Source organism: Anser brachyrhynchus (genome assembly GCF_964034855.1).
Source record: "Anser brachyrhynchus genome assembly, chromosome: 5".
Taxonomy (NCBI): Eukaryota; Metazoa; Chordata; class Aves; order Anseriformes; family Anatidae; genus Anser; species Anser brachyrhynchus.
The window spans coordinates 49,786,451-49,799,660 of NC_137699.1; the positions used below are offsets into that span (position 1 = coordinate 49,786,451).

General features: G+C 45.9%; 1 protein-coding gene across 1 annotated transcript in view; it reads left to right on the plus strand.

Moving 5' to 3' along the window:
• Positions 1-9,940, plus strand: part of RIN3 (Ras and Rab interactor 3) — a 67,727-nt gene extending 57,787 nt beyond the window's left edge. Inside the window, exons 8-10 of the mRNA XM_080594204.1 lie at positions 3,199-3,330; positions 6,599-6,762; positions 8,741-9,940. Coding sequence (XP_080450330.1) covers positions 3,199-3,330; positions 6,599-6,762; positions 8,741-9,049 — 605 coding nt within the window. The 3' untranslated portion in view covers positions 9,050-9,940. The remainder of the gene's footprint in view (positions 1-3,198; positions 3,331-6,598; positions 6,763-8,740) is intronic.
• The last annotated feature ends 3,270 nt before the right edge of the window (positions 9,941-13,210 follow it).

Below are 13,210 nucleotides of genomic sequence, written 5' to 3' on the forward strand. Positions count from 1 at the left end.
ACCCAGCCCTGGCAGTCAGTGGCAGGAAACCATTGCGACGCCTTCGAGGAGAAGGTGCAATGCCTGCCTGCCTGGCTGGCCCAAGGCAACACGGGAAGCCCGTGACAACACACGGAGTCAGAGCTCCATCCTGGGTGACCAGCTCTGCTTCTCTCTTGGTGGAGGTGCTTGGTGTTGGTGCTTGGCATAGGTGCTTCTCACCTACGGCTTCTGCTGACTTCAGCTTTAGCTACAGACGTAAGTATGTAAAATTCAGGCTTCATATTCCCACAAGTGGATTAAAATAGAGTCTAGTAATTTATGCAGGTTATAAGCATGCAGCGTATGGGGAAATAGTATTCTTTTTATTACTGAAGTCAAACATCCCTATTTTGAGTTGTTTATTATTATTATTATTATTATATATGTATATAATATATACAATATTATTATTGATTTATTATAATTAAATTAATTATTTATTAATATTATTAATAATATTAATAATAATGATGATTTTAAAAAAAACTGTACATCACATGTTTTGTATTTAAGCCTTATAAACCACTGGGACTCCAATAATATTTCTATGAAATCCTGAAGTTGAGAAAGGGTTGCAGTAACAAGGGCTGGTGGGCAGAGCAGCTAAATCAGCTTATAGAAATGAGATAGGGAACAGTGAAAAATAATGGACTCAATGCCTGCTTGTAAACACAACCACTTCTCAGCCAATAAAAAAGAAATAGAGAGATTCTGTAGACGTTCTTGAAAAGTGCTCTCCAACTTCCATTTCAATTGACACTAAAAGTTGGTGGCTGGCGACACCAAATTGTTCAGTTCCAAGTTGCAGTTTCCACTATGCATTGGCTGACAAAAAACTGTTGGCTGGTTGTTTATGTCTTTCAGTTATTTACATAATAACAATAACAATAATAAGAAATAATAATAAAAAGCAGCAATTTTTTTTTCCCTAGTAGATAGGAACCCATGTTGTGAACTGGCAAATTCCTTGGATGCCCTAGTAGACACAACATGGATTGGTCACGGAGAAGAAATGGTAGGAAGATAAAATTCTGCTATGGGTTCTGCTCTGAAAATCCCTTGGCTTTCAGGAAATCAGGAGCACCAATTCTATGCCACTTGTCAGTAATTACTACATCAGAAAGAAAAAGTTTTTAAAGCAGGGAAAAGATGAGCCCAACAAACTCTTATGTATTTCATCTTCCTTTATAATATGTCTATACAGAATTAACTCTGTTGGCATTTGATTTACTCAGGTCAAAAGAAAAACAGGGCTCTTCTCAGTGCAGTTTTTCTACTGAGCTTTCATGTCCCAGCTGAGCCGTCTGTTTTGCTACACAGTACTAAATAGCTGTAATACCAAGCTGATTCCATTATGTTTATATATATGACAGTAATGAACCGGACCCTTCACTGAGCTGAAGCTTTCACAGAGATATAAGCCAAGGCAACAACAGACTAATAAATGTCCATCCAGATGTTAATGAAACAGTAGAGTCCTTTCATAGTTTGGGTGAAGACCAAGGGCTGTGTTGTTTAACTAAAGACAGCCATAATAGAGCAAATAGAGCCGAAAGCGTTAATCCAGCTTTCATTAGATAAATTGTCTGTGTTGTGGCACGTACATACTTTGTAAGATACAGATTCAATTACAGATCTGAGAATCTCTCATCCTCCAGCACTTTGTTTTAACTGGATCAACTTTCTGTTCACTAGAATATTCTGGGTTTATTTTAAAGCCACACTTTTTTTTTTTTAAATCAGGGTCTAAGCTCATGTTTATTTGAGGCTCCAAAAGAATATCTTTCTTTGCCAGTAGAGAATCTGTGTCAGCTATGAATTACAAAAAAAAAGGAAAGCTGGCTCATGGCAAAGATTTGAAATAAGGCAGTAGGAACATTTGAGAAACAGGAATTTGTTCCCTACCATGGAAGGGCATATGCATTATGGGTCAAAAATGGCCAGGGGATAACTTCACCGCAGCTACGTCAAGAGTTGCTTTTATTCTTTGAAATGAGGCAAGGAGTTCTCAAGTGAGACACACCTGGCCAGTTCCAAACTGGTGAAATCAACACCTCAGATGAGTAAAACTGCCCACAGTCTGAGGGAGATCATTCAGAATGAAAGCACTCTGAGTTTAGCTTAAGAAGAATTGTCAACCCCGAGCGTTGGGAAGATAGGCCTGTTAAGCAGCTTGGTATTACATGTTGTCCGTGATGGATTTGTGACCTGTTGGCAGAAGATGAAAGCACTATATACATAGTTACGTGAAAGCATCTTTCAAATAAGGGAAGTTCTCTTTGTGTTCTTTGCAGTTTATCTGGTGAAGCTTCTGTTCAGATTTCACTTTAAGTAGTAATTATTTATAATGATAACTATTAACAAGTATGTTTTTTTGTCCTCTGAGATCCCAAAGAGCTTTTATAGATTACACATAAGATCACTTTGTTGACTTTGTTGTTATAAGCCTAGGAAATCTTGAGCCCATGAAGATCTGTTCCTGTAACCCCTTCTGAACATCAGCTCCAAAAACTAATCTAAGTCAATGTGAAGGGCTCTTCGTTTTCCCAGATAGACACTATGGCTGGAAAGATATTTCCTCTTGGGTCCTAACTCTTGGGAGACTTTAGTTAGTTAGGCTCATGTAGGTGAATTTTTGCCTTCTGAAGGAACGTAAGTCCTCAGTCCTAAAAACTCCTGTTTCAAATTCTCTTTTTTTACTCTTAAGTCCAACACATAGAGCAAACCTAAGAGAATAAATACTCCTAACGCATGCATACAGCTTTGCTGTCAATATTGCAAACCTGAATTGCACTCTTAATGGCAGTGTCAAATCAGAGGGACAAACTGGCAGGATTCAGCCTTTGAGCTCTTCAAGAATTGTCCCATGTCTGCGATCCATGAAGTTTTTCTTTCTCTAGTTAACTAAAAATGACTAAAATAGAACCCACTAAAAATGTTCCTTTATTATTATCATTATCATTATCATTATCATTATGGGCTTGAAACAAGTTTACCCACTTTTTAAAGTGAGCTAACTTTCTCTTTTTCAGCATTTTTTCTTTGCTGGTACTTTCAATCTTTAACTCTTCAGATAACTTAAACTAAAGTCTATAAAAGACAGTTGGGTGAGAAACTGTCACTGTTGTGCCTTTGTGGTGAGTTTATTGGGACCACTCTGTGTTTCTCTTTGCCCAGGAAAGCCATATGGTGCAGATGACTTCCTCCCTGTGCTCATGTATGTGCTGGCCCGCAGCAACCTGACTGAAGTCCTTCTGAATGTGGAGTACATGATGGAGCTCATGGACCCTGCTCTGCAGCTAGGTGAAGGTAGAGTACAATGTTTGCTCCTTGGATATTCTCTTTGCACATTATTATTTACCTTACTTTAGTGTTTGTGAAGGTAGGGCAGCAAGGCTCTGGCTGGGTTTTGTGGATAAGCTTTGGCCAAGCTTTCCAATTCCGAGGCTTTAAAATGACTGTTAAACACTTCAACTCTTTTTAGCAGTGCCGTGACCTCAGACACAAACAAGAAAAGCAGGGGCACGGCACAAATGAGATCTGAATTGCTGGATTAGTAACCTAAACAGGGACATCTAGTGTTCCTTGGCTGAAAGGCTGAAAAGTCAAAAGGTCTTTGCCTAAACCTAAACTGCTGCAATCCATTGTGCAACTTTTATTTACTCCTCTGAGAAAAGAGAGCAGCTCTTAAACTGCAGTGTGTTCCTAGGGCCATACATCAGTCTCATTCCCTATATGAGTAGAGTGACCCTTTGACAGTGTTCTCTGGCTGAGTATGACAGCAAGGCAGAGAAAGGAAAGTAGGGTTAGAAAGAAATATTAATTTTGGAGGTGAATAAAGAGCTCTGCTATTGGAGGGGTAAATATCCTAGGGATCTGTGGGCTTTTAGCTTCTCAAATACAGCTTGGGAAGCAAATGTTACTTGCAGTGACAGGGTTATACACTCTGAATTAGATAATTTTTCACCAAGTAGCCACTAAAACAATAAAATGGGCTTCATTTTAGAACTTGTTTTGGTAAGTACTGAGGTTGTAGAAAAGAGTCCTGAATGAACAACAGCAGACCAATTTTATTTATATTAAATGAAAGTGTTAGTCTGTAGCTAGGAGCATGTCTACCCAGCATGGTGCAGAGGTGAGCAAAAGTAAGTACTAAGAGAAACAACAGTAGCATATGATTGCATTAGGGAGGGGTTTCTGCATAGGCTGATATTCCTGCTGAACAAAAAAAAAAAGTTAGCAGAAAGAAATGTTAGCCTAAGCACAGCATTTTGCTGACATAACTAAGCTGTTTTTGGTAACTATACTGCCCACAGGTTCTTCATTTCAAAAGGGCACACTACTGAGCTGTTTGCTGAAGTCAGCTGGATCAAGGAGCTCAGTGTATCAAAGGCAAAGCTGGGTGGAAGTTCTTTCAAATCAAAGATGCAAAGCCTATGTGAAATCTATACTCCAGTTGAAGTGGAAAAAAATCTGTAGGGAAGGTCCAGATCACACTGGCTGAATAACCACTTCAGAAAGGGTACTGGGAATAACTGCAGACACAAGGAAAGGGAAAAAATAGAACGGCTTAATGAAGACAGCTCAGAGATTGCAAATGGAAACTGTCAAAAGTCAACTCGATTTGGGATTTCCAACATTAAATGACAAAAGGTTCAGGCACAGAAATAAAAGAAAAAATAAAGGAAAGCAGAAGTGAGGAAACTGTGAAAATAAGTCAGACAAATATATAAAATAATTTAAATCTGGCCTCCAAATTAAGAATTTACTTTGAACAAAATTTAATAATATCAGTGATGTTGACTACTGGAGAAAAGGCAAGGACAGGAGATGGGGAACGGATTGTGGAAGTGAAGATGCTGAAAAGGGAAAGCAAAATTAATTCTCATTAAAAATAATAATAATAATAATGAATTCCTCTTGGGGGGGACTGGAAGATCCCGCCTGGACTCTGACCAACGGGAAGCACCAGGTCACCAGTCTGACCATGGGCACCCCTGAGTCTGCCAGAGCAGGAGAAATACTAAAAGAGAGATGAGGAAGGGCAGTAGCTATATGTAAGAAAGGGTAAGTGGCACCTGTGGGCTTGCTAGCCTGTTCTCAGATGTGCTTTATGGGAGATGGTGGGGGAAAGAAAAAAAAAAAAAAAAGAGCGTGCCGTGTTTTCAGCGTGTGCAGTCCTTATGTACCTGCGGGTTGCTCTTCATTGAGTCCACCCGAGTACGGAAAGACAAGTGACGGTGTCTTTGCCTCTCTTAGGCTGATATTTAATGGTGCTCCAAAAACACTGCTCACCCGAAATGCTGGCAGCCACCGCTTACGCAACCGGCTGCGACCTGAGGCTCGCCCAGGCCCGAGCGCTGCCAGCCCCGCGGCGGGCGGGCAGCGGCTTTGGGTGGTGTGGGGGCGCCATCTAGAGGCAGCCGCAGCTCTTACGAAGCACTAAACGCGGAGAAATTGCCAGCTCACGGGCAAGTTCCAGCTCTCCCCGTGCTGCCGGCAGCCGACGTGAGGGCAGAAGCAGCAGGAGGCTGCAGCGAGGCCTGGCCCGGCATGGGGCTCGCTGGTGCCACACGGGCACCGCCGCGGCCTGACCCCTCGCCCCACTGGGACGGGCGGCCTCGGTCCCACGGGAGGACGGGGAACGCCTCACGCAGCTCTCCGACTGCCTCCTTCCTTTGTTCAGAGGAGACACGGGTCTCTGTCCTCCTGTCAGGGCTCATCTTCGGCCCTGTTGATGAAGCATGTTCTTATCACGGCCCAGCTCCTTCCCTGGCTGCTGCAGTTGGTATTTATCACCCCTTTCAGCCAATACCATGGCAGTCAGGAATTTTTTTGAGGAAAATTGAGGAGCTGCAGGCTTTTAGTGCTCCATCACCTGTTTCTCTGGTTGACCAGGATTTATCCCATTTAACTTTAAAGAACACAGGATTTTTTTTCCGTCAGACATCTGGGTTCCCTGTTAGTCAATAGACATAGAGGGAGTGGAGGGTGACTTGTCCTTGAAGGTCTGAGACGTCCTTCAATGGTTCTGACCCCACAGGGAACCTGGGCTCTAAACATTTCAGTAAGGTAGATGAGGTCAGGGGATGAATGCAGGCCTTGTGCTTTTTCTGCAGAGCACACTGGGATTATTACTATGTCCTTGCATTATGCAGACTGCCCAGGGGCCCACATTACAGACCTACTGCATTGGCCCTGTTGAACGCCTCAAAAAGATGGACATGCCCCAGAGACTAAACCATCTGTGGTCAAAGGTGGCTGGTTGGGTTTGTCTGAGAAAGCTGCTTTTGTAGTAGCTTACCTTTGGTCTGTGGTGCCCCCCCAGGGCATCTACAACCTCAGGAGCCTGGGCAGCTGACATTGCTGCGAAGCAGAAGCAGAACGGGATGGAGGACACAATGATCATTAGGTTTTGTTTCTTGCACTGCCACCAGAACCCCCTGCACTGCCTGCAGGCACAGGCAGTGCAGGCATTAGACAGTGCCTCTGCATGGGCACAGGCAGGCAGGAGGGAAGGGGAAACAAATGGCCCACGCAGGTGTGATGCTCATCCAAGACCTTCTCCTTTTTGCAGGCTCCTATTATTTAACCACCACCTATGGGGCCCTGGAGCACATCAAGAACTATGACAAAATCACCGTAACTCGGCAGCTGAGCATGGAGGTGCAGGACTCCATTCACCGCTGGGAGCGGCGGAGGACACTGAACAAGGCCCGGGCTTCCCGCTCATCAGTGCAGGTAGCTGGCGTGACTTCCCGGGTAAAAGGCCTGGGAGATGAATGTGCTCTATCCGTACTTAATCATTTTAAATATGATAACTATTTAAAGATTAAATCAACACAAATCACTATTAAAAGAGTACATACTGTGCAAGATTTCCAAATCTTAAACAAGCAAACCTCATTTGAACTACATATTACATACAGAATGCGTATTGAAGTCTTGAAGTACTCGCAACTAAATCATTTTAAATATGGCTGTAAAGTGATTTCATTACTCATTCTCAAGGAATGTCTGTGGGGATCTTCATATGTGGAGAACTGCAATGGGGAGGGCCAGCTTCTCCACGGCCCTTAGGGCCTGGGGAAGTCAGGGGCTAAGCTGAGGAGATGTGAGCAGCATAAAGCTGTGAAAGGACCAGGGCCATCCCAAGCGCTGGTCAGACAAGCAACTTCCAAAACCTGTCTTCTCCTGCTCAGCAGTGGAGCAGACCCAGCACGGGCTGGTTAGCTGAAGAAGTGTTAACTGTCAATCCCACGCTGTGCGTAGCCCAGTGAAGATGTCCCCATGCACCAATCGTGCAGGTGCCTCTGGTCTTCCAGCCATGGTGGGGCTGGAGGCAGGAAAAAGCAGACGGGGTGCCCTGACAACCCATGTCCTGTGATCAAATTTTCACCCACAAGGAGGCAGCAAAGTCCACGTCTCAGGTTCTGCAAAGCCTGCACAGGGCAAAAGCGAGCATTGGCAACACCGGTGAAAGCCTGTTGAAAGAATCCTGAGTGGCAGACATGGTCCAAATATCTGTGCAGCAGCAGGGGGTTTAATATGTTTTCACACTGCAGTCAGAACAGTTCCTGATGATCTCAGAACATATGAATGGTGGATGGGACACATAATTATCCATCCATCCCTAAGTGCTGCTCTGACAATAGCTCTTAGCTACATAGCATGGAGCATCACAGCTGGGCAAGCAAATGCCACATTTCCCCCAGAATGTTTCCACAGCTTCCAGCAGCACAAGGGCTGTTTTCTCTTCCTTTGAATGATGGGAAATATCATAGACATACAAGCCTGCCCTGGCAGAGGTAACTAGCTTGCAGGCATGTTCACCATGCCTCCACATGCCCCACCGGCTGCCTTACTCATCATCAGTAATACTTTATAAACACAGTTTGGAAGCCCATAGCCCAAATATTTGGCAAATGTGTAGGATTTAAACAGCCTGAGAGTCCGCAGCTTTCTCACTTCTTCTGGGGAACCTGAGTATTTTCTAACAGAAATGGCTGGGAATTTTTTGAACTTCACAGATACAAATTAAATACACAGGTCCCTCCCTGGCCAAAGGTACTGTAGATTTCTGCTCCTCATAAGTTCAACAGGAGGAAAGTCATCCTGGCAGTTGTTACTGCCTGAAACAGGATACAAGTAAATCAGCCTCCTTCAGAAGAAGCACAACTTCTGCTGTTTCCTTACTCATGAAAGGAAGTTCAGAAGACATTCTTTCAGGGTGCTGCTTAGGTGACGGTGGAATTACAAGGGTCACCACAACACCAATCCTTTCCTGTTTCTGTGAAATGGTGGGTTTTTAGGCCAGGTCTCTGAGGTTTTTGGCTTGTTATCCTGGTCTGTTATTTCTTTGCATCCTGTTTCTTCAGAAGCTGTAAAAAGATGGGAAAAGGAACTGTCGCAAACTGCACATTAAAGATATTCACCAAAATCAGAAAAAAAAATCTTCATTTATTTTGACGTTTAATCATATATCTTTGTGGGACTAATTATTTGGTTAAGTGCTTGCTAGTTTAAGTCTTAAGTTTGAGATTCAGAGCTTGTTCTTCAGAGGAGAAAAAAAAAAAAAAGAGGCATTGGAGAATGACTGGAGGATATTTGGGAGCGTTTATGAGTTCTAGGAAGCTAGAGATTTGGGGCTGAGTATTGTCTCCTTTGGTCCGAAAGTCGTTGTGTTAACTGCAAGATCTACCCTCATATTGCTCTTCAGGATTTCATCTCCATCGCCTTTCTGGAGATTGGTGCTCAGTCAAGGACACTTGCCTCCCGGAGCGACACCACAGCTGAGCAGCTGAGCCAGCAGTGTGCTGAAAAGTTTGAAGTCTCCCATCCCAAGAACTATGGACTTTTTGTTTATGTTGATGACCAGTGGCTGCAGCTGGACAAAGAAGCCCTCCCTCACCATATCAAAGCCTCACTGCTGAAGAGTGAAACCAAGAAAGATTTCCATTTTATTTATAAACCAATAGACCATAAAAAACCACCAGTTCCAATTGTCAAAGACTCTTACTTCTCCTAAGGGCTGTGCTGCTCTTTTGTTGAGTTTTCTGCCATCCTGGAAGGGCTGGATAGTTTATTTCATGAGATCCTTTGGTATCTGCAGACCTTAGAAGGTCTCTGGTGCTTGGCCTTCGACACGGGGTAGATACGCTAGTTGTAGATGCTGTCTGAATACAGAGCATTTCTCAGTGAAGTTCATTTGCAGAAACAAAAGGAGCATTCAGGAGAACATTCATGCTGTGGAAAACTTGAAGTATCAAACCTCAGAACCTCCCACTAGCAACCCGTCGTTGTGACAGAACGTAAATGGACAGAGAAGAATGAACCCAGAGGTCTTGTGGAAGAGCGGACATTTACCCCCAAATAAATTATGGCAGGTGTGAACCACCTCCGTGCACAAGGCCTGTGAAAGGTCTGCACGCGCCTCGATGCTGTTTGGAGGTAAGACTGCACCTATGCCTCGTAACGTCTGTTCACCCTGTTTGAATAAACTGAGTCTTGGCTGATGTATTCGGTGGCGTAGGATTGCCACCTGTAGCAGAACTCCATCTCTGTTTTGCCATCTACAACATGTAATTGCCTTTAAAATCCACATTGTTATAGACCATGCAAGAGGATCCTGCACATTCACTAAGAAAATATTTTCCGCCGTCTATTTGTCACTAAAATCAGGTGGCTTAGGCATATTCAGCAATGTGTTTTTTTAAAGATTGAAAGTCTTCACCATAAATTTTACATGTACAGCAGTTTTAATCACATTGGTTGCACAATAGTGTTTGGTTAATTGTGTATTTATTTCCATGTGTGATATGGTGCAATTGTTTTAAAATAAACGTTTGTAAAGAACTTAATAATTCTCCCAGTGTAGCAAACTAGATTAAAATCTCGAAGTCAAAAAGCAAGAATAAAATATTGGTCCCTTTTTACCCAGCTGTTAGTTTCTCTAGTGTTTTCATATCTGCAAATCCCACGAGGTTATTACTTTAATAAAATCAGGCAGTTGCAGACGGAACTTGCTAATTCTCCTCTCTACCTCTGCTTTCAGTCATCCGGTCACTGCAAACTTAAATTTCCCTGCAACCTAAATTCCCACAAAATAAACTGAAGCAGTGCAAAAATTCATTTCATGAACTCTGAAAACAGCTTTTCAGGATTGGATAATGGCAGTGGAAGCCTCAACTGTGAGACAGATCCTTGTCTTCTGGGTGCCTTCCTTCAGGCAAGACTCCCACCACCAATGCAGGAGACTGGCTTTGTATGCGGGAGGCAAGCAGCCTCCACCGCAGCGAGGCAGACGTGGGATCAGGCCTAGCAAAGCTCTGATGAGAAAGAAGGGAGTGCTTTATCGTGGGCTTGGCTCAAAGCTGCTGTTGTTTCCTCCCATCCAGAAACAGAATTAGAGCAAGCTGTGCCAAGCTGCCTGAGGTCCCTGCCTTACGCCTGAACCTCCAAAGGGAAAATGGCATCGCGTGTGGCTGACCATGTGCTCGGGCTCTGGGGCTGGAAGTGTCCACGTCTACGTGCGCTAGCAGTAGCACGCACTGGCCAAACGTGCACCAAGATGCCAGACCAGCACTGTGCATCTGCCAGCCTGGGCCGCGTGCCCGCGTCACCGGGAAGGAATGACAACCAGGAATGAGGAACAATGAACAGCAGCAGGCTCAGTTTCCAGGCCACCACATGCAGAACTTGCAGGGTGTTACACCAGCACGGAGCTGACTCCGCACTCAGTTTTCTGGTTATTTCTACTCGTGTGCAGCTGTCAGCACCCCCCGGTGCCTCTGGGCTGCCCACCTGCAGGGTGCTCTTGCCGAACCCCGCATGCTGCCATCAGCCTCTGGTGGGGCAGCCTGCTGCTGCCTGGAGCCACTTACAGCCCCCTTTTTTCTTTTGCACCCACTCTCCCAAAGGTGACCACCACTACCTCTCGCCTTCCTTCCCACCCAACCAGGGCTGGGACGAGCTGCCTGACCACCTCCAGCCGCCTTGGTAGAACTCCAAGCCACGTCCCCACCTCACTTCCAACCACCCGCCCATGGGTATCACACCGGGCCGGGTCCACGTGTGGTGGGTCTGGGGGATTCATCCTGCCGCAGAGGTCCTGCACCGAGCAGCAGGCTCCTGGTGTCACAAACAACTGCGCGTTCACCCAGCGAGTGGAACACAAGCTCACAAGGTGAGGTGTGAGCGATAGCATTGACCTAGAGCGAGGTCTAGTTTTCACAGGGCACAGCCAGGTACAAAACCCATGCAAAGATTTGCATGCAAAGCCTGAGGATGTGCAAATCAGGAAGGCAGAATGAGCTATAGCAAACCATTAATTACGCTGTGCCTTTCTCGCTGTCCTCTGCTACAAGTTATTTAAGTCCTGGGAGCAAAGATATACACTTCTGCCGAAAAGCTTGGCCTGACCAGGTTATCTTTATACTGCAACATTCACAGTTAATGAGCCTAAAATAATCTGATGGGGATGAGGCTAAAGTAGAAACATGCAAGGAAGGAAGCTAGGACTGATCTGCCAAGGATTTCTGGGGAACAACTGGACTTTGCACCACACAGGGTCAAGCAACAGAGTTGTGCAGTGAGGAGCTCCGGCACCTGGCTGTGCCCTGGGAAGGCTGAGTCAGCCGCTGGCCCTGGGGCAAGGGGACATCACCGGTTACATGGCTGGCCAGTGGAGCGTGAGGGAACCCTGCCAGTGCTAAAATATACCAAAATCTAGCTGCAGAATCAGACCAGGAGGTCACAGCTTTCAAAACGCAGGGAGTGCCAGACGAATTGGTGTGGAGGAAGAAAAAAGAAAAGAGAAAAACCAGGCTTATAAAAAGGCTTTCAAATTGCACATGCAAAACTTTCATTACAGGTGTTACAGCTGCAAAGAGCTGATTTGGTTTGCAAAGGTTTCCATGGATCCTCCCCCCCCGTTCCCTGAACTCAGGGGCTCAGTCGCTTTAACACGAGTTACTGCCCGGCAGCGAGCTGCCTGGAAGGAACGCCCCTGCGGGGCTCAGAGGGGCTCTCAGAGGCCACGGGGCCCCCCGGCCTGGTTGATCACACTGTGCAAACCACCTGCAAAGACTTTGCTAAGCACACACCCCCGCGGTGGAGAGACCTGTCTCCTCCAGAGCCCTGCCACAGCCGTCCCTTGTCAGGGGACACAAGCTGGGAGATGACCGGAGTGGCGAGATCCTGGAGGACCAGCAGCTCCCGACAGAGATCGCTGCCACCGCTGGGCTCACAGCTCCGTGGTGGGAATCAGGCTCTGCTTGCACAGGAGTCAGGCAGAAGTAGCTCGTCTGGACAGACTTGCTGCTGTTTTGGTGACTGCGGGAATGACCCGAGTCCCTATCAGCAGGTCCCTGCCCCGGATGGTGGTTCCTGGGCTCCGGCACCACTTCCAGCTGGTGTCTGATATTTCAGCTGGTGGGGAAAAAAACGTCAAATGTGGGAATGAAATGAGCACTTTTAAACACTCGGTGTGATTTTGTCCATTTGCTTTCAGTCCTCGTGCTGCAGACCAGGTGAAGAGGAAGCCGTGCAGACTGGTGATCTGTGGCTTCCCCTGGTTAGTCAAGATGGTCACACCATGACTCACGCCCTGGCCCTCACATGAGCCATCAGCAGACAAGTGTTTCAGGAGACTTTGACCAAGAAGGATTGTGTAATCTGGCCAAGGCCTCCTCAAACACTCATTTCCACAGGAAGGTTGTGCAACGATCGCCCCTTTATGCACGAGCAAAGGATCCTGGTGTGAGAAAGGAAGAGAGAGACCTGCTGAACCCAGAAACCTCTGTAAAGAAAAAAACAAACAATCATTAAAAGCCCAAGTGGCCACTGTGTGCACAGAGCTGGCCTAAAGCCACTTTGTGCCCAGGGAAACAATCTGTCAATAATTCACTGAATAATTACACTGGCAGGTCATGTATGACCTGAAATACAAGCCATCGAAACCAGAGGCAGCTTTCCTGCTGAATTCAGGAGCTTTGGCCATCGGCACACACCAGCCACCAAGCTGTACTTTGAAACCCAGGACAGACTGCATTTTCATCAGCTCCCGGGGAGATTCAGGCTGGAGGCCTCCAGCCCAAGCCCTGCTGAAAGCGGGGCTCCCCGGGGTGCTCAGGGCCTTGTCCTTTTTGTGCTGCAGGGGTTGGAGGCCTTGGAGGCCGCACAGCCCCTC